Source organism: Cetorhinus maximus, chromosome 34, assembly GCF_964194155.1.
Source record: "Cetorhinus maximus chromosome 34, sCetMax3.hap1.1, whole genome shotgun sequence".
NCBI classification, from domain to species: domain Eukaryota; kingdom Metazoa; phylum Chordata; class Chondrichthyes; order Lamniformes; family Cetorhinidae; genus Cetorhinus; species Cetorhinus maximus.
Window position 1 is genome coordinate 9,363,551 of NC_135912.1, and position 21,602 is coordinate 9,385,152.

Here is a 21,602-nt window from a genome sequence, read left to right on the forward strand (position 1 = left end):
AAGGAGAGAAGTGAAGTGGAGGTACAGATCAGCCAGAATGAGGGACCAGGTTTGAGAGGCGGAATGACTTACTCCTGTTCCTATGTTATAACAATGAGCTACACTGGCTGGACAGTACACAAAGAACTTTGCAGACAATGAACAGAATAGAGACCTGACACCATTTCAGGGAACACCTGCCGAGGAAGCATTGATTATGAATTTTAAAACTGCGGCCCGCACATCTTTCCCTATAAAAGGCAGCCAGCAAGACTCAACTGAGAAGATTCTAGAGTTTCCATGGCAACATCTGACCATTTAAGGGGTTAATTTCAGACCTGCTGTTTCACTTACACATTGATTATTTCTTGTTGCGCCCCATCATCCCACTCCCTGGCGAGATTTAAGAAAAGCAATTCATGTGTGGGACGTAAAAAATGGAGGTGATTGTTTCTTGAGAACTGAATCCGGTGCTGTAAAGAGTTGGGAAACACAATTCTTGGAACATTTTTAAGGCCATGGAAATCACGGGAGAGAACAACATTGAATAAATGATGAGAAGTGTACCAAGAGGCTGCTCGGTCTGTTACAGCCTTCTTGTGCCCTTCACATTTTGTCACTGTCATCTGTATGAACAGGTATCAAAATCAACAGAGAGAGAGAGAGAGAGAGAGAGAGAGAGGTCAGATTTAACTTGATAGTGGATGTACAAGTGAATAATCTATGCCAAACCTTTGTAGGTGAGACAGAGAAGGAGGAGACTTTACCAGACACTTAGAAGCATATTGAGTGGTCTGGACTCTCCTCAATTAGGCCCAGACTGTATGGACAGCCCAACATTGCCAATCAGGCACACCTTGAGGAGACATTGTAAGATGGCACTTTAATAAAAATGGTGCACTGTGGTGGTTGATATGTTTTCTTTTCTCTCCCCTCACCTCAAAACCAGCTTACCTGAGGCTGAAATGATCCTTAAATGGAGTTGAATGGTCCCTCAAATCAACAATAGGGTGACCCACACCTTTCAGCGTCTCGAATAATAGGCGACTGAACAACGAGTCGCTTTCTGCACAATTGGTCACTTGTTTGGATTTATGAAAAGAATTTGCAAAACTATTTTTTAAACCTTAATTCTACTCTAAAATAAGCAAAAGAAAATAACCCAAAACAGCCGAACTGCCAGTCTGGGCTCAAACCAGGTTTTCCTATCTACCCATCCTTGGAAAGTGGCCTGAAATGGCTCAGATTGGGTCGCACTAGTATTTGGTGCTCCCTACCCCAACTAGAACAGTGGCTCATTTAGAATCACTTTGACCCGTTATTCTTCACCCCATTCCCTCCCCACACAACCTTAACCAATGCACACTCTTTCCATGTGATCTGCCACCAATAACAAGCAGCCTGGGCTTCCAGAGAGAAAAGCATGCTGGGTGGGTCACGTGACTGCAGCCAAGCTGTCAAATTCGTTCTCCAGAAAGGGAAAGGAAAACATTAAATTGAAAAGAAACAGCTTCATTGACAATGTCTTTTGAGGCACGAGATCCACTGCAAGTTCCACAGAAACCTTTCCGAGGCCTTTTAACTCTTGTTTAAAGCTCTGATCTACAAAACGCACCGTCCTACTTATTTACAGTATCCAACTCTTCAGTAGTCCAACATGTTGTCCTTTACCAGTTCATGATTGTGTTCCTATTTAATGTCATGAAGTAAACTTGACTGCTTCCACCAGAACGGACGGAGGCAAAAAATACCTGCAAGAAATCAAAAGGTAGGAGTGAGATAGGTACAATAAAGTTTCACAAACAAGAGGCCGCACTTGTTTCTTGTGGCATTGGTGTATTTTATTAATCCTCACTTCCACTGTAAATGGGAACAAGCAGCAAGTGAACCCCAGCTAATATAAACGCAAACGACAAATGGCACAGAAACAGGCCATTCAGCCCATCAGTTCCATGCTGGTGTTTATGTTCCACATGAGCCTCTTCACCTCGTCCTATAAGCATATCCTTCCATTCCTTTCCCCTGCGTGTTTATCCAGCTTCCTCTCAAATTCGTCGATACTATTTATCCCAACCACTCCATGTGATATTGAGTTCCAGGTTCTCCCCACTCTATGGGTAAAAAGGTTTCTCCTGAAATTGCTTTTGGATTTATCAGTTTTCATCTTGCCCATAACATCTACTCTCCTCTCATAATTTTAAAGACCTCTGTCAGATCAACCCTCAGCCTTCTCTGTTCTAGAGAGAAGGGATCCAAGCCTGTTCAGCCTTTCCTGATGGAATGACGCTAGAACTGGAGAATATACATAACAAATCTTCCTTGCACCTTCTCCTGTACCTTTTTAGGATTGATACAATTATCGCAGTCTCAACGAATACTCGCACTTCTTGGGTCGGGGAGTAGGGTTGGGGGTGGGGGTGAGTGGGAGGAGGAAAGCAGAAAAGGGTGAAGCAAAAACAGTTTTCCCGGCTGAGTCACGTTGTGTGGAAGTTGGTAACACACAGTCCTTTGCCTGTCATAGGGAAAAGGAGGTAGAAGTTACAGGTTGCTGAAATGTGATGGTTCACAAGGTCAACCAAAGAGCAACATTGATCGCATTGATGTGTTGGACCAGCCCACTGCCTACAGCAATCTGTGTGGGGTCAAGGGGGTCAACATAAGAGAGGGAGGTCAAATCATTGGTGGAACGCAATGTCTTTTAGCCCATGCAGGAGATATCCCTGCCCCCCCAACCTCCAATCATAGTGAGTTAAACAAACTAGCTTTCTCTTGGTCAACGTGGGTGTGTTGGTCAAAAGTCAGTATGTGGGTTTATTTGGTTAAGAGAGCCTTGTTGTCTCCCCCTTCAAACTTTTACAAATTAAATGTTTATCCTCAGCTTGATACAATGACTATTATGTCCTCTCACCCAGTGTGTACTCTGTAGGTTCATCGGATTGAAGCAGAAATGTTTCCCACTTTGTAAAGACTCAGTTACACGCCACCTTCACTAACAGAGCCAGCAGATACTTTTCATTCTACATAAAACCCACGTGTGATTCCCAATATCACGTATTACCTTATCGTTCCGTTCACAGAGGAATTTTAGCCGCTGTGCTCTTTTGTGCATGAAAACTCCATCAAGGTGACCTGTTTCAACAGAGCGGATTTCGATTGCCTTCTCGCCCCAACCCATGATCTGGTTCGAGCAGATGTATGCTGCATAAATACACAACGTACAGTTACATAGGAATTATAGGAAGTGGTCAGCTCCAGCAATGGATACTGGACTTTAGGAGAACTGTTCACAGGGTCTGGCGCATCTTCCACCTGTAGGTCAGTCAGTATTAAACAACAACTTATATTGATAAAGCACCTTTAACTTAACAACAATTCACAAAGCCTTACAAAACAAAGTACAATCTTGAGCCACATCGTGAGGAATAAGGACAGATGACCAAAAGTTTGGTCAGTGAGATGGGCTTTAAGGAGTGCCTTAAAGGAGGAAAGTGAGGTAGAGAGGCGGAGAAATTTAGGGAGGGAATTCCAGAGCCTGGGGCCTAGGTATCTGAAGGCACAGCTGTTAACGATGGAGTGATTAAAACCGAGGATGCTCAAGAGGCTGGAATCAGAGGATCACCGAGATCTTGGAGGGTTGTAGGGCTGGAGCAGATGAGAGAGATAGGGAGAGGCAAGGCCATGGAGGGATTTGAAAACAAGGATGAGAATTTTTAAATTGAGATGTTGTTTTCCCAGGAGCCAGTGGAGGTCAGCAAGCACAGGGGTGATAGGGGAACAGGACTCCGTGCGAATTAGGACATGGGCAGCAGGGTTTTGGATGACCAGTGAGGAAGCTATTGGAATAGTTAAAGTCTAAAGCTAACAACGACATGAATGAGGGTTTCAGCAGCAGATGAGCTGAGACGGGGTGAAGTTGGGAGATGTTACGGAGGTGGAAATAGACATCCTTCATGGTGGCCTGAATAGGAGGTCAGGAGCTCTTGTCAGTGTCCAATGTGACACCTTAAGGACAGACTGCTTAAATCTCAGACTCAGTCATTTAAAACAGAATCTATCTGCCAAGGTGCAAGGTGAGGCAGGGTGGAGTGTAGTGTAACTTGCCACTCAGTATAGCAATGCACTGACAACTGCTACAAGGTCTCTCTGATGGCAAGAAGTGACCAAACATGGTGCTCCTGATCTAAACTTTGGGAGGGAACACCCTATATGTTTCTTCATTCGGGAGTGAGGAAGAAGGAAATGTGGACTTGCGTTGTCGTGCAGTTCCACAGGTACCAGCCAACAGAGTGGAGATTCTCCTTACTGACTGTGGGCTGTGAATCAGAGCCCAGCACAATCCCGTCCTGACCAAACGTCGGTATTGCTTGCGGTAGGAACAATCATTTCTCTGAACCCTTAGCTACAGTTAATAATGGCACCTTGATCAGCACACTGCCTTTTCTGAATCTAATGTCAAAGTGTCCTTTGCAGATAATTGTGTCAGGCTGAGGTCTCTGTAGAACCTGGCTAGGTCATTAAAGGAAAAGATTAATCTTTAAAATGCCAGAACTAAGAGCTATAAAGCCATTTCTAAAGATTTATACATATAGAAAGTGACATGAAAGGGCTGTGGATGAAACTGCTCTAAGGAAGCCATGACCACGATGAGGCAATCAATAGCACTGCAAAATCAAGAAACTGCTCGGAATTCGAGAGCTGAAATGTGGTTGCGGGGGGGGTGTGGCGGCAAAATAGGTGTTGAGGGTAACGAGGTAAAATATCAAATGCTTAAAGAGTTCGCAAGGGGGTGTCCAGAGAATAGGCCTGGGATTGGTCATGATGGTCCCATGCTTGAATGGGTTGACGCTCCTCATGTCTCACACAATGGCCTCTCTTATCAGCTACAGTCTCCCTGCCTTGGAGAGGTAAAAGGACAGTCACAGGTGAAAAGAAAAGCCCCAGAGAAAGGTCATATCATGAGCAACTTACCAACAGAGGTCGGCATCTCACCCCATTGCAACACCACATCCTTGGTGATACGGCCGTAGGTGTTCACATAAACTCCCTCATCTTCATAGCACAGAAGCATTTCCATTCCAGCAGTGTTGGGCAAAATTACAATAGCGTGAGGCACTACATGGGTCTGAATCTAGATAGAGAAACCAAAAGGTTTCAGAGGTAGAACCAGTGCACATGGCAACAAAGAGTAGGCCATTCAACCCCTTACGCCCCTTCCACCATTTGACAATAGGTAATTTCTACCTTAATTCTGTTTACCCACCTTTGATCTATATCCCTCGACACCCATACCCAACAAAAATCTATCTTCCAGTTTGGAGAATTCTAATTGTCGCCCAGCATCCATAGCCTTTCGAGGAGTGATTTCCAAATTTCCATACCTTGCGTGTGAAAAATTGCTTCAGATTTTCGCTCCTACATGACCTGGATCGAATTTTAAATTTACAAGCCCTTATTCTGGATTCTGCCATGAGAGGAAATAAGTTTCTCAATATCTACTTTAATCAAAACTCCCTTACATTTTAGGCATCCTGGCTAGATCACTGCTCAACCTTCTAGATTCCAGGAAATACAATCTTAATCTCTGCAATCTATCCTGATAAATTAACGCTGTATGCCCCGTTATCATTCTGAACCCATTCTGTACCCTCTCCCAGACCAAATACATCTCGCCTTGGCTTTACTGGCCAAAACCGAACATATCACAATTTAGCCTGACATGGCTGACGTTGGAAATGTAGAGTTAACAGGCTGGATTGTGCCATTTTAACAATTTCTATTCGATGGTTAAGAGTGGACAGATGCCAGTTTTTCTCAGTGGCAGGTTGAGGTGCCAGTACTGATGAGTTGCATTTCTGTATTTCCTGTGCCAGCCAGTCAGTTGCCTTTTAGATGAAACTTGCAACTTATTGCCAAACTCTCATCCCAGCAAAAAGAGACAAGTGTGTTAATTCCACCAGTTATCACCTATCTGAGCGCCTGTCCCATAGACAATCACTTTCTCCTCTGAAATTTCCTGATATATGATTTAACAGGGACCGGTCACCGCACAGCATCTCTCCAAGAGGCAATCCCTCACTAGGGAGCCTGGGCAACAGGCCATTCTACCATAGCTGAACATAACTACGTTCTCTCCCCAGGGTTGTTCTGGAACACTGGCCAATATTCACCCCAACAAATGTCAAGACAGGTTTTCTGCTCATTTTGCTGTTTGTGGGGTTTTGTAATTGGCCAAGTGCAACCACTAACTCATATAACACGAATTCAAACATTGACTTTTGGTCTCCTTATTTAAGGAAGGGTGGAAATGTATTGGAGAGGGTTCAAAGGAGGTTTACTAGATTGATACCTGAAATGAGTGGGTTGTCTTATGAGAAAATGTTGGGCAGATTGGGCTTGTTTCCACAGGAGTTTAGAAGAGTGAGGGGTGATTTGATTGAAGTGTACAAGATCCTGAATGGTCTTGACAAGGTGGACGTGGAAAGGATGTTTCCTCTTGCGGGTGAGTCCAGAACTAGGGGGCACTGGTTTAAAATTAGGGATTGCCCTTTTAGGACAGAGAGGAGGGGAATTTTTTTTCTCTGAGGGTTGTGCGGCTTTGAAACTCTCTGCCTCAGAAGACGGTGGAGGCGGGGTCATTGAATATTTTTAAGGCAGATGTAGATAGATTCTTGTTAGGCAAAGGAATCAAAGGTCATCGGGGTTAGGTGGGAATGTGGAAATCTAAACACAAGACGATTCAGCCACGATCCTATTGAATAGTGGAGCAGGCTCGAAGGGCCGAATGGTCTACTCCCGTTCCTATTTCTTATGTTCTTATGACTTTGCCTGTTATGACCTAGGCACACACCCACAGGATGACAGTCACTGTCGTGCTGCATGAGTGTCTGAAATGCACCTGTGCCAAGAGTGCCACGGACAGCAACGATGGCAAAGTATAAACTGCTTCCAACCAACATAGGGGAAAACTGAGTGACAAGTCCAAAACAAGGCATCGCTGCAATCCACAGATATCTCTCATTCTGGGCTGCAGTTAGAAAATGCAGAAGAAATAAATACAAGCTCCTCAAAACTCACATGCACTGGGATGTAAATGTCATAGGTGTTTCCCGAATCCACATCGACTGCATGAAAGCCACTATTAGATCCATATATAACCTTTAACCTCTGACCTTCTTCTACAGTCAAGTCGACCAATGTCGGTCTATGAGGCAGATCTGAAAATGACTGTAAAGGAAATGGAAACAATTGAAATTCTCTCTCCAGCATCCTTTTGACAATTCAGGCTGTCGGATGGTGTCAACAAAACATGTTTTGATTTACTTAAGGGCATTTCTTTAATGCGTGTAAAAGATCCCACAGCGCTGTTTCACGGTTCTTCCTGGTAAACATTTACACCACAAACATCAAAACAGGTTATCTGGTCATTTTGTTATTTGTGGGACTTTGCAATTTCTTGACACCTTTCCAAAGGATAAGAGTGACTAGACTTTGAAAGTCCTTCATAGCTACAAAACACTTGGAAAGTGCTCTAAAAATTACGTCTTTCCTTCTTTCTTCACACTCCACTAATCCCACTCACTCAATAAATGGGTGAGTCGCAAGATTGATGTTTTCTCAGTTTACAAATCGGGTCAATTCCTTCCCATCATCTTTTTGGGTTTAACAGAATTATAGAATTGTACAGCACAGGAAGAGGCCATTTAGCCCATCAAGTCTGCACTGGCTCTTTTGAAGAGTGATCCAAACCTGCTGTTTTCTCATAGCCCTGCAATTTTCGTTCTCCTTCAAGTATTTATCCAATTCCCTTTGAGAATTACGATTAAACCTTTATCCACCACCTTATCAGGCAGTTCATTTCAAATCATAATCACTTGCTCATAAAGAAGTTATTCCTCACATCACCTCTGGATCTTTGGCCAATCACCTTAGATTTGTTCCCTCTGGCTATTGGCCCTTCGGCCATTGGAAACCATTTTCCTTTATTTACTCTATCTAAATCCTTCATAATTATAAACACCTCCTTCAAATCACCTCTGCTCTGAAGAGAATGACTGTAATCCCTCATCCTCTCCAAAGCCTTCATGTCCTTCCTAAAGTGTGGCGTCCGGTAGACACTATACTTCATAAAGGTTTAGCATAACTTCTTGGCTTTTGTACTCTGGGCCTCAATTTATAAAGCCCAGGTTCTCATGTTGCCAGTTTCCTAACTTATACAAAGTGCCCTTCACACATCACCCCTGTGCTCGCTGACCTACACTGGCTCCCAGTTAAACAACAGCTATATTTGACTGTTCTCACGCTCATTCTCAAATCCTTCTATCGCCTCACCCCCAGATATCTGCGCTCCTCTAATTCTGCCCTCGTGAGCATTCCAGGTTTTAATTGCTCCGCCCTTCGCAGCCAGTCTTTGAGTTGCCTAAATCCTAATCTCTAGAATTCCTTCCGTAAACCTCTCTCTGCCTCACTTTCCTCCTTTAAGATACACCCTGAAACCTATCTCTCTGACCAAACCTTTGCTTATCTACTCTTCTCTACAATGATAGATTTTGCTCTTGAATGCCTCAGTGAAGCCTCTTGGGGCATTTTATTATGTCAAAGACACGAAACAAGTAAACTTGCTGTTGTTGAATATACTCTGACTGAGCATCCACAGCTCTCTGACTGAGAATTCCAAAGGTACACAACCCCTTGAGTTAAGAAATTTTACGCCTCAGTCATAAATGGCCGACCCTTTACTCTGGATCTGTGGCCCTCGTTCTAGACTCCTTAGCCGGGAAAATAGCCTCCTATGCTGTCAAAGCTCTAAAGAATTTTATATGTAAATCCGTTAATTTTAGAGGGCTTTGGTTGTCCTTCTACTCCTTTTTGTGTGAATGTATCGAGACTGCATCCAAAACATTTCCTCTTTAAAGATTATTTCTGCTTGCCAGTCTCAGACTCCAATTTACTCAGACCAAATCTCTGCTCAATCCGCTAACATGAGCCCTCCTCCAGTTAAGTGTTTTTATTCTAGGTTGCTCTTTATCCATCTCCATAACTAATCTAATTCCAGAGATGTTCCTCCATGCTGACATTCTTCACTTGACCCACTTCATTCCTCCAGGACCGGAGCAGCAATGCCTCCTGTCTTATTGGGTGGAAAACAAACTGATCAAGAAAATTCTCCTGAAATCACTTCAAAAATTCTTCTTCTTCTCTGTCCTGGATACAATCATTGTCCCATTCAATATTGGGGTAAAGTCTCCCATTATTAGTACTCTATAGTTCATGCATCTCTCGGTCATTTCTTTGTAAATCTGTTTTTATATTTCCTTCTCATGTGGCAACTTCTAGAAAACTCTAATTAACCCCTCGATTGTTTCTTCACTCCAACCAAAATGATTCTTGTCTTTGGCCGCTCAAGGACATTCACTATTTCTCGTACTGTAATAATTTCCTTAATCAAAACCCTCTATCTATCTGCAATGTTAACAGGCTGCATTTCAACTTGCATTGACTATTATGGTGAAGGTTAATCTAGAGTCATCTTCAGCGAGTACAAAACAAAACTTGACCTTAAATGCCATGAACTTGTGGTAAGGCTTCGGGGCCCAGGCATAGACCTCAACCGAGTTCTTCAGAGCAATAACCAGGAACTTGATCCTCTCGTACTTCACTGTGAATTAAACAGCACAATGTAAAGATTAGCCCAACTGTCTTCTGTTAAATTCAAGTACCCAAAAGGTGAAACCTGATCCCATGTGGCCAGGAATGGCCTGGATTCTGAATTAGCCTGGTCTTTGAGTAGGTCCATCGCTCTCCTGGGGTAGGGAAGAAAAGGGATGAATCCAGACCATTCATTAAAGGACAGCAGAGCATATTTTACATGTCGTAAAAGAATTCCTTGCATTGCATATGGCCTAGCAGCTTAATGGACTGAAATTCAAAGTAGTGGAGAGACAAACAGAGTTTAATCTTTCAGGTCATTGACCTGTCAAGAGAAAGGTCCTGATAAGGGGTCAAGACAGCGCCCTTTGATGATTGCTTCCCCAACACCAACCAGACCCAGAACTGTTTCCAAAACTACTTGCATTACAATAGATTTCAGAGACGATGACACAGAACTGATGATAAAAATGTGACACTGTGCTCTGAATTTCTGCAGCAGAGGAGCTTTTTGTCACTCAGGGAGGACAGCTGAGAGAGAATGCCAGAGAGAGAGACAGAGAGGGAGACAGGGAGACAGAGAGAGAGAGCGCGCGAGAGAGCACGCGTCAGAGAGTGAAAGCGAGCAAGCTCCAGAGAGAAAGAGAGAGACAGTGCCAGAGAGAGCGCGAGAGCAAGCACCAGAGAGAGCGTGCGCGCGAGCGCCAGAGAACGAGAAAGAGAGCGCATTTGCGCCAAAGAGAGAGAGAGAGGGAGAGGGAGAGAGAAAGAGAGCGAGCACCAGAGGGAAAGACAGCGTGCCAGAGAGAGAGAGAGCCAGAGAGAGAGTGCACGCTTCACTGTACAAGGGGTTGCTGGCAGCCTTCATTTGTCAAGAGAGTGTCAGAGACAAAGACAGATTCACACAGCTTATCAAGCCTTGAAACAAAGTTAGAAGTTGGGGGAAGGTTTGCTATTAAGCTCCCTGCTCCTCAATCACACATACGCAGTAGCAGAATTTGGAGGGGTGGAGGGGAAAGGAGTGGGTGGGGGAAGGGTCAGTGACCTAAAACATCAATTTTGTTTCTCTCTCCACTGATGCTGCTTGGCCTGCTGAGTATTCGCAGCATTTTCTATCTTGGTTTCCGGTATCCGCAGTGTTCAAATTAATGCACTAAGTGGCTGAACCATATGCAAAGAAAGATCCCACGTGCAACTGCAATTGGTTCACTATAATTGGCCAAGGTTAGAAGGTCAAATTAGCCAAGGCTCCTCTCTCAATACTATAATTGGCTGGGATTAAAGGGAAAAATAGTCACAATTCCACTTTCAAGTACCGCCCTGCTAGGAGCTCTGTGCTTGTGGGAGTAAGATGTGAGCTTGATCAGGCTCAATATAATGCTACTGAGCTAATAGCTCATTAACACTCACAGCGAAGACACACAGAAGAACAATAGTCGTTGGAGTGAAGTGCAGGTGTTGCCATACAGCCATCCACCAGCACTGACAATGTGACACTGGAGGTTGTGGATAACTTCACGTAGCTAGGCTCCAAAATCACCAGCAATCTGTCACTACTGAAATCAACACAAGCATTGCAAAAGCTGCAGCTGTTATGTCCAAGCTGTGTAAGGGTGTGTGGAACAACAGCAACCTAACTCAGAACAGCAAACTGCGAGTCTACCAAGTGTGCATCCTCAGTGCACTCCTTTGCAGTGGTAAGGCCTGGGCAACACATGCTAGGCAGGAGCAAAGGCTGAACAGTTTCCCCCTTCTCTGTCTCAGACGTGTCCTCAGCATCTCTTCGTAGGACAAGGTCACCACTCAGAGTCTCTGGAGCATGCTAATTCCATCAGCATACACTCATTGCAATGACATCAGAGCTGGCCTGGCCACGTTCATCAGATGGATGACGGCCATGTACCAAAAGACCTTCTGTAAGGTGAATTGGCCATTGGGTCACAAGCACCTGGGCTCCATATGTCCGCTACAAGGACACCTGCAAGCGAGATGTGAAGATGGCAATATTGACAATGACAACTGCAAGACAGTCACTGATGGCCATGTCCTCTGGAGGTTAACTGTTTGGAAGGGCGAGCAGAAACGAAAGTTCAGCTGGCTGGAAAGAGGGCTGAGGGGAAACAGAGGCCAGTGAATCCTGCACTTTCGCAGCCCACTTGTCTTCCTCCGCAGTTGAGGCGGCAGAGACTGCTATGTTAGAGTGGGGTTCCTGAGCCACACCAGCCCATGCTTATCACAGGGTTGACCAGCACAGCACAAACCATCATTTTACAAGATGGGAGACTGCCACAGTTAGGTCCACATAAGAACCAACAACATAGGTAGCAAAACCTCATTCCTAGTACATTTTGTGGTCCAATGCTTTTGCTTCCTTGCCCTTATTTAGTAAAGTCCATCAGTTAGCATTTTTTCACTAATTTTTATCAATGCCTTACCTACTCAATTTCTTGTCCAAACTTTGAACTAATAATTTGAGTGTAGTCGACAACGACTCTCTGTCCCTCAGAGCTTTAATCCTGAGTTATTGCCAATATATATCTTTCAACATAGCAGGGGCACCATCTGCTGAAACATTGACTGCCCATGTAACCAAGGTCACAATGGGCTTTTATTCAAACAAATGTTAAATGTGTGGATTGTACTTCTCATCTGGAATGCCTGGCTGCCAGAGCCAGGTTTGGTGGCCAACACTCGAGTGCCAGGCAGCACAACTTTCAAGAGAGGAATTGATCTACTCACATCTGACTGGCGCTCAACACTTTACTTACCCACTTTGTAGTGCACACAGCCCTCCATGTCTCCCACTGTGGTCCAGCCCTGCTTCTTCTCCACTTCTGGATCATTGTGCAAAATCTTATTCCGCAGCCAGGACAAGTAATACACACGTAGCTTGTTTCGTTTACCTGGTATGATAATTCAAACAAAATTCAGCGAGTTTACTGATCAAACATGGCCAGTTTCTCTTAACGGCAAGAAAAAATTATTGCTCCCTTTCTCCCCTCTCCAGAAACCTGACTGGGGATCCCCTCATTGTGAAGTTAAAGTGGAAACAAACATGCGCTACAATGGTGGCGCTGGGAGGTGAATGTAAGGCTAGCACAGGTTGTTTGTCCCTCCCCTTTTAGGGGAAGGGCCCTGGCTTCTTCAAGCTGACTCCATATAGCAGTTGTCAGTAGTGACTTGTGCCTTATGCTCCAGATTATAATGTGGCTAGCTTCAGTGCAACGTGCTACTCATAACAGCAATCATAGTGTAGCTTGTTCTGGGAATGGAAATGCTAGTGCCCCTGATCTTTACTGAACTGCTTGATCTTGGCTGTGGTGCTGCACTTGGTCCCAGGGTCAAGAATTGAAATGGTGGGAAAACCCCAATCAGAAAACATTCCTGTTCTCAATTGCCACCCATTGAGACTTGGTGTTAAGTGCTGTGTGTGGATGTCAAGTAAGGAGAGAATTAAGCTGAACTGAAATTCCCCAGCTCTTTGATATCACCACTTTCTAGATACCCCATCTCCATTTTGCACTGGTAGCTCACACACTGGCTGCTGGTGCTGCAGCACTTGCTTCAAGTTTCACCTCTGAACTTTATGCACCTGATATAGTGATGAGAAGGTTCAACCCTTCTAAAACGTCCATCTGCTGGAAACGTCGGCGACTGATGAGGCTGTACACTTTGCCTTGCCCACTGCGGTCGAGTAGCATCAACCCGTTCTCTGTTCCCACCAGCAGATTCACACCTTTAGTAAAAACAGAATGCACAGTGAACTAGGCACAGAACAACCACAAGAGGACAGAAGCCAATAAGCCAAACCAGAAAAAAACTAAAGTCCTCCCATTGAAATATCTAATTGTGTTCTGTTTTAGAGAGTCAAGGGTATTCATGACTCCCTGCTCTGCTTGCAAACCTGCCTCATGCGTGCACGTATGGGTTTAACTATTTCATGGTATTGGTTTTAATTTACTTTTTACCAGTTCGAATGGGCACCGACTTGCCTTATTCTTGCAGTATGATTCAAAGCAATTTTCCAGATTTACTTTTTTCAACCGCTCAATTATCTTATATACCTCTATCAGATCACCTTTTGTAAACGTTTCCAAGGCTGAAAAACCGAAGTTTCTCCAGTCTGCCCTGATAATGGAGACCTTTGACATTAGCGATCAACATCATGACCCTTTTCTGCACCATCTCTAGAACACGAATATCTCTAGCGTCTCAAGGGTAATGCACAATTTAATTATAAGTGCTTCTGATTGGACTCGCCTGTTGTCTATTCCCTGCATTTTGTTACCACGTTCTGGGAGGAAACTTTTTTCTGTCAGTTCTGACAGCATCTGTACCCAAAACGCTAACGTGTCTTTTAGAGGCTGAATGTTCCCAACATGCTGCATTCTTCAGTTTTCAGCAAGCATGTATATTTTTCTTTCCAATTCCAGGACTGTTGTCCGTGCACAAAATGGCAAGCAGCCATTGCGATTTGGTCAACGAGATGGAGATGGATGCAAATGGTCTCTGCAATGAATCAGGAAGGGGTGAGGCACTAACGCTCCAACAGTACAGAGCTTTCCATGTACAGCGCTCACTTTTGAATAGTTATCAACTCGTGTTTGTTTTTCTCTCAGTGCTAGGCTCAATTCCCTTGCTTGCATTAAATCCACCGCAGGTCTCCTCAAGAGGTTTTACCCTCTCCAGTTAATTACAGGAGGTGTTAAAACCGATAGAAATGGGGCATTAATCATCTCAGCACAATGCACCGAGCAATTAAAACAGTCCCTAAACGTAATAAGCACCCTGAAGAGTATTGCTACACCTGCATCATATTACCTTGCTTCAAGATACAAGAGTATCTGTACAAAGACAATGCTAAATTCAGCTTGGGGGGGAAGGGGGGGACACACAGTGGATAGAAACTTTATTTAGTTGTATGGCTGACAGGTACTTTTAAAAGTGCGCAACAAGAATCTTCAGGCATGGTAGGAAATAAATTTGTCTCACTCCAAAGACTCGAGCATAAATTCTCAGCTGAACCTCCTGGTGCAGTAAATAAGGCAGTGCAAGAGGTGCTGTGTTTTGGATGATCATTAACCCGAGGCCCCATCTCCCCTCTCAGGTGGATGTAAAAGATCCCTTGGTACCATTCCAAAGAGCAGCCTAGGGGGAGTTCTCCCCAGTGTCCTGGCAAATAATTATCCCACAACCAACATCATGAATAAATGAGATTATCTGGTCATTATCACATTGCTGTTTGCGGAATCTTGCTGCAGAGGAACTGACTACATTACAATAGTGATGAGATCTCAAAAGTGCTTCACTGGCTCTAAAGTGCTTTGGCACGTCCTGAGGTTGTGAAAGGCGCCACAGAAATGCATTACTGGAATTCTTGGAATGGTTTAGAAAAATAACTGGATACTGGAATGTGGGGACATTCTGGATGGTTAGAATGGTCTTCCTTATCTACAACTATCCTGTGATAATGATCATCGAGTCTGACCCTACAAGATGCCCTGTGTAGGAAATTAGTCACACGGTGAATGGGAGAGAGTTGCAATTTGACTGGGAGTGATTAATTTCATTTTATTTTTAATTTAAAATAAATAAGCAAGTAATCCTGCTTATAATAATCAGGGGGGGGTAGATTTTTCAGGCTGAATTTACCAAAATCTGTTTTAGGCCAACTGAAGCTCTTTCAATGCTTGTACTGGAATTGTGCTAAAAATCTTGCCTCTTAATGTCAGCTCTTTTATGTTTCAGTGCTTCCTCCTACTTTAAACAGCCAACTCTTAGTTATTCCACTTGCTCCCTCGTGTCTTGCTCAGAATATCATATGGCACTTGATATGCAAGATGATTTTTCTCCCAGCACCAAGCTGACACTCTGGGTGAATGTTTAAAGGCACTTTAAAAAGCTAGGTGACGCACACATAGACATGCATACTGTTTAAACACAGAACTTTAATCCCTGTGAGTATTGACGCCATTGTGCCAGCCATGAGTTTGTGGCGAGGTGGAACTTTGGTCAAACTGAGCCTTTACAAACTGCAGCAAACAAAGTTCATGGAAGTTAGCAAATATAACACCATTCTTCAAGAAGGAAGGGAGAGAGGAAACAGGGAATTACAGGCCAGTTAGCCTGACATCCAGTCATCGGGAAAGTGCTGGAATCTATTATTAAGGAAGTCTTAACATTACACTTAAAAAAACATAGTACAATTAGAACAAATCAACATGGTTTTACTAAGGAGAAATTCTGTTCCACAAATGTATTAATTTTTTTGAGGATGTAACTAGTAGGGTAGATGAAGGGCAACCAGTAGGTGTCGTATACCTAGATTTTGAAAAGGCATTTGATTAGGTGCCACACAAAAGGTTAATATACAAGAGCTAATGGAATTGGGGGTGATATATTAGCATGGATAGAGGATTGGTTAACAGGCAGGGAGCAGAGAATAGGGATAAATGAGGCATTTTCAAAAGCAGAATATTGCAGATGTTGGAGCGCTGAAATAAAAACGGAAAATGTACTCAGCAGGTCAGGCAGCACCTGTGCAGAGAGAAACAGAATTACTGGGCTGGATTTTCATCCTCGCGGCTGGGAGCAGGAAAATTCCTGGCTCAGCCTGCCCAGCTCAGGAGAAAGTACCCGCACGGAGATTCGGGGTGCAGTGGGGAAAAAGTTTGGAAGCAGCCACAGGGGCTGCCGGGTATGGAGGCGTGCTCTTTAAAGGCCTTTCACGGTGTTGTGAGACTTCATACGTACATACAAGTTATAAGGAGCAGGCCACTCAGCCCCTCGAGCCTGCTCTGATATTCAATAAGACCATGGCTGATCTGATTTTAACCTCAACTCCACATTCCTGCCTACCCCCGATAATCTTTCACCCCCCTTGCTTATTAAGAATCTACCTACCTCTGCCTTAAAGATATTCAAAGACTCTGCCTCAACCACCTTTTGAGGAAGAGAATTCCAAAGTCTCTCAATCCTCAGAGAATTTTTTTTCCTTATCTCTGTCTTAAATGGACAACCATTTATTTTTAAACAGTGGCCCCTAGTTCTAGATTCTCCCACAAGAGAAACCATCCCTTCCACTTCCATCCTGCCAAGTCCGCTCAGGATCTTAAGATAAAAGCAAAAGCTGCTCTGAAGAAGAGTCATAAGGACTCAAAACGTTAACTCTGTTTCTCTCTCCACAGATGCCATCAGACCTGCTGAGTTTTTTCAGCATTTTCTGTTTTTATTCCCCTCAGGATCTTATATGTTTCAATCAAGTCACCTCTTGCCTCGTCTAAACTCCAGCAGATACAAGCCCAGCCTGTCTAGTCTTTCCTCATAAGACAATCTACCCATTCCAGGTATTAATCCAGTAAACCTTCTCTGAACTGCTTCCAATGCATTTCGACCTTTCCTTAAATAAGGGGACCAATACTGTACACGGCACTCCAGATGTAGTCTCACTAATGTCCTGTATATCTGAAACATAACCTCCCTACTCTTGTATTCAATTCCCCTTACAATAAACAATAATATTCTATTAGCTTTGCTAATTACTTGCTGCACCTGCAGACTAACCTTTTGCGATTCATGCACCAGGACACCCAGATCCCTCTGTAACCCAGAGCTCTGCAATCTCTCACCATTTAAATGATATGCTTCTCTTTTATTCTTCCTGTCAAAATGGACAACCTCATATCTGCCCACATAATACTCCATTTGCCAGATCTTTGCCCACTCATTTACTCTATTCAAATCCTTTTGTAGCCTCATCATGTCCTCTTCACAACTTAGTTTCCTACCTACCCTTATGCTATCACAAATTTAGCAACCATACCATTGGTCCTTTCATCCAAATCATTTATATATATCGTGAAGAGTTGGGGCCCCTGTGGCACACCACTTGTCTCATCCTGCCAATTAGAAAATGATCCATTTATGCCTACTCTCTGCTTCCTGTTAGCTAGCCAATCTTCGATCCATACCAATATGTTACCCCCGACATCATGAGCTTTAATTTTCCGCAATAACTTTTGATGTGGCACCTTATCGAATGCCTTCTGGAAACTAAGTACAGTATATCCACTGGTTCCCCTTTATCCACAGCACCTGTTATTTCTTCAAACAACTCCAAAAGATTGGTTAAACATGGTTTCCCTTTCACAAAACCCTGTTGTCTCTGCCTGATTACCTTGAATTTATCTAAGTACCCAGTTATAATGTCTTTAATAATAGCTTCTAACATTGCCTGATGAAAGATGTCAAGCTAACTGACCTATAGTTGTCTGCTTTCTGTCTCCCTCTCTTTTTGAATAAAGGAGTTACATTAGCTATTTTCCAATCTAATGGAACCTTCCCGAACCTAGTGAAATTTGGAAGATTTCAATCAATGCATCAACTATCTCACCAACCAACTTATTTTAAGACCCGAGGATGAAGTCCATCAGGACCTGGGGACCTATCAATCTGAAGTTCCAACAGTTTGCTAATACCACTTCCTGCTGATTGCAATTCGTCTGTTATAATAAAAACAGAAAGGCTCTCCAGCCCTCACACACGCTCCATGTCTCATCCATGCCACCTTATAACCCCTACCCACTCTCTATGGCCTCTCATGTCCCCCTATGCCAAGGAATGTCACCCCCAAACAACCCCTATGCCGCCTCACACTATGTTATGCCCCCCATCACCAAAACAATCTCTCTGACCCCTCATGGTCCCCCCATGCCAAGGTAAGCCCTCCAACCCACTCCCTATGGCCCCTCATGCCCCCCATGCCAAGCTATGGCACTTCCAGTCCCATTCACCCACTATATATAATAAACCCTATAATGACAATAGGATGTATTAAAAAAGCTATAAAAAAGTCATTCTTTGATAACTTTCCACTTTCTTAAAAACTCTTTTACTGCAGGCCAATAAAGGTGTCAATCATCCAGGCCCTTTAAAGTACCAACAGTTGAAACAGCAAGCACTTGAAACCTCTATCTTGTGTAAACAAACATGATGCAAATCACAGAAGAGATCAGCGAGCCAGAGCTATCAAATAAGCAATATGTTCCCTGGGGCGCAGCTGTTTCAACACTCTAATGGATGTCTGGGTTCTCAGCCAAGAATACAGAATGAGGTTTGGCCCTGGGCCCTGAAATCCATTAAAGCACTAAAACACCTGTGATCAGGTGAAAGACATGAGAGACTGAATGACAGAAGAGTTAGTCTTCCAGGGCCAAAGGGAATGGCAATGGGGCAAGGAAAGAAACAAAACGAGAAGATGTGCCGAGAGTAGGTATGCTGCCAACTGAAAACAAAGATAAGAGTTGTCAGGCTGTGACTAGTGCAGTGTCACAAGGATCAATGCTGGGGCCTCAGCTATTTGTAATCTATATTAACGACTTAGACAAAGAGACAGGAGGTAATGTATACAAGTTTGCTGGTGATACAGTTAGGTGAGAATGTAACCTTTGAGGATGACACAAAGAGGCTGAAAAGAGATATAGACAGGTTAAGTGAGTGGGAAAGCAAGGTGGCATATAATGTGGGGAAGTGTGAGGTTATATAATTTGCAAAAATAGAAAAGCAGAATTTTTTTTTTAAAAAAAGGATTCAAATTTGTGAATGTTGATGTTCAGGCAGACTTGGGTGTACTCCTACAAGAAACACAAAAAAGGTAGCTTGCAGGTACAGCAATCAATTAGGAAAGCAAATGGCATGTTGGCCTTTATTGCAAGGGGACGGGAGTACAAAAATAAAGAAGTCTTGTTCCAATTGTACGGAGCTTTGGTGAGACCACGCCTGGAATACTGTGTGCAATTTTGGTCTCTATATTTAAGAAACGATATACTTGCATTGGAGTCAGTGCAGCGAAGGTTCACTAGAGTGGTTCACAGGACAAGAATGTTTGTCATGATGAGAGGATGAGTAAATTGGGTCTATATTCTTCGGAGTTTTGAAGAACGAGAGGTGATCACACTGAAAGGTTCAAGATAATGAAAGGGCTTCAGAGGGTAGATACTGAGGCATTGTTTCTCCTGCTGGGGAGTCTAGAACAAGGGGCACAGTTTCAGAATAAGGTGCTGATCATTTAGGACTGAGACGAGGAGAAATTTATTTCTCGAAGGGTTGTGACTGTTTGGAATTCTCTACCCCAGATGGTACTGAATACCCCACCACTGAAAGCTCAGATAGATTTTTGGTCTCTCAGGGAATCAAGAGATATGGGGAGTGAGTGGGAAAGTAGAGTTAAAGCCCAAGATCAACCATGATCATACTGAATGGCTGAGCAGGCTTGACGGTCTTGTCCTGCACCTATTTCTAATGTTCTTATGGCCAAAACTAAAGCAGAGCTTCTGATAAAATCTAGGCAATTTTCTGAGCAAACTGAGTGGATAATAGTTACGCCACACAAACTGTGTGTGTGAAATTAATCCCCGTCACTTCACCCATGCATTATGCAGTCGTGATTTGATAAGGAAAATAACACAATTGTCCCCCATCATGATCAGGACTTGTGGCGTCACTATATGCAGCCATCTTTAATTCGAAGGGTTGGGGAGGACCCAGCTTGGAAGAGGTACTGAGCTAGACTGTATGTTGGAAACATGCCAACTGTAAGTGTGACACAAACTGCCGTACAGATCTGTACAGGAGCTACAGCTGTGACACTTGTACCAGATTGCAGAGCGGAAAGAGACTTCATATTGTTGAACAAATTGAATCAAGGTTTGGAAGTCAGAAAAGCGCTTATGCTACAGTGTGACTGACGTGAATTACAGCAAAACCTGGCACAAGTTCGCATTACAATGACAAGATCACTTTACAAGGCAACCCAATCCTTCAAATACTAAATATGAATGTAATTAAACTCATCAAAGAGCCCTGCCAGAAACCAGCTATAAAATCAGCAGCTCTCCCTTAATCCCCATGGGTCATGCTCATTACTGAGGCTGGATTACACCAGTCATCACAAAATGGTAAGATATTTCAGGATGAAGTCAGCCATTCAGCAAATCTTAGTCCATCACCCGCATAGATTTGATAATCAGGTGAGCTGAAGTATGATGGGAGGAGGCTCCCGTGGAGCATAAACAGTGGAATGGGCTGTTAGGCCAAATTTTGTGCTGCAGATTCTATGTAAATTCCCTAAGTCCCTCCAATATAACAGCCTGTTGTTTCTTAATTGATTCCAAAGTTTTCAGCTCTATTGTTCTTCTTGGAGGTGCATTCATATTTTTTTATTCATTCATGGGATGTGGGCTTCGCTGGCTGGGCCAGCATTTATTTCCCATCCCTAAATGCCGTTGAGAAGATGGTGGTGAGCTGCCTTCTTGAACCGCTGTAGTCCATGTGACGTAGGTACACCCACAGTGCTGTTAGGGAGGAAGATCCAGGATTTTGACCGTGAAGGAACGGCAATATATTTCCAAGTTAGGATGGTGAGTGACTTGGAGGGGAACTTCCAGGTGGTGGTGTTCCCATGTGTCTGCTGCCCTTGTCCTTCTAGCTGGTAGTGGTTGTGGGTTTGAAAGGTGCTGTAGAAGGAGCCTTGGTGAGTTCCTGTAGTGCATCTTGTAGAGGGAGTGAATGTTTGTGGATATGGTGCCAATCAAGTGGACTGCTTTGTCCTGGACAGTGTCAAGCTTCTTGAGTGTTAAGGCAGCTGCACTCATCCAGGCAACTGGGGAGTATTCCATCACACACTTGATTTGTGCCTTGTAGATGGTGGGCAGGCCTGGGGGAGTCAGGTGGTGAGTTACTCATCACATGATTCCTAGCCTCTGACCTGTTCTTGTAGCCACAGTATTTGTATGGCGAGTCCAGTTCAATTTTTGGTCAATGGTAACGGCCAGGGCGTTGATTGTGGGGGATTCAGTGATGGTAATGCCATTGAATGTCAAGGAGCGATGATTGGATTCTCTCATGTTGGGGATGGTCATTGCCTGACACTTGTGTGGCATGAATGTTACTTGCCACTTGTCAGCCCAAGCCTGGATATT

At 43.8% G+C, this 21,602-nt stretch overlaps 1 protein-coding gene across 2 annotated transcripts in view; it reads right to left on the reverse strand.

Moving 5' to 3' along the window:
* Window positions 1-798: 798 nt before the first annotated feature.
* Window positions 799-21,602, reverse strand: part of LOC144671731 (misshapen-like kinase 1) — a 253,706-nt gene continuing 232,902 nt past the window's right edge. For both annotated transcript variants that reach the window (XM_078533739.1, XM_078533738.1), the window contains 7 exons: window positions 13,217-13,360; window positions 12,393-12,527; window positions 9,534-9,634; window positions 7,054-7,203; window positions 4,948-5,107; window positions 3,038-3,177; window positions 799-1,730 (listed from right to left, as the gene is read on the reverse strand). In XM_078533739.1, coding sequence (XP_078389865.1) covers window positions 1,647-1,730; window positions 3,038-3,177; window positions 4,948-5,107; window positions 7,054-7,203; window positions 9,534-9,634; window positions 12,393-12,527; window positions 13,217-13,360 — 914 coding nt within the window. In that variant the 3' untranslated portion in view covers window positions 799-1,646. The remainder of the gene's footprint in view (window positions 1,731-3,037; window positions 3,178-4,947; window positions 5,108-7,053; window positions 7,204-9,533; window positions 9,635-12,392; window positions 12,528-13,216; window positions 13,361-21,602) is intronic.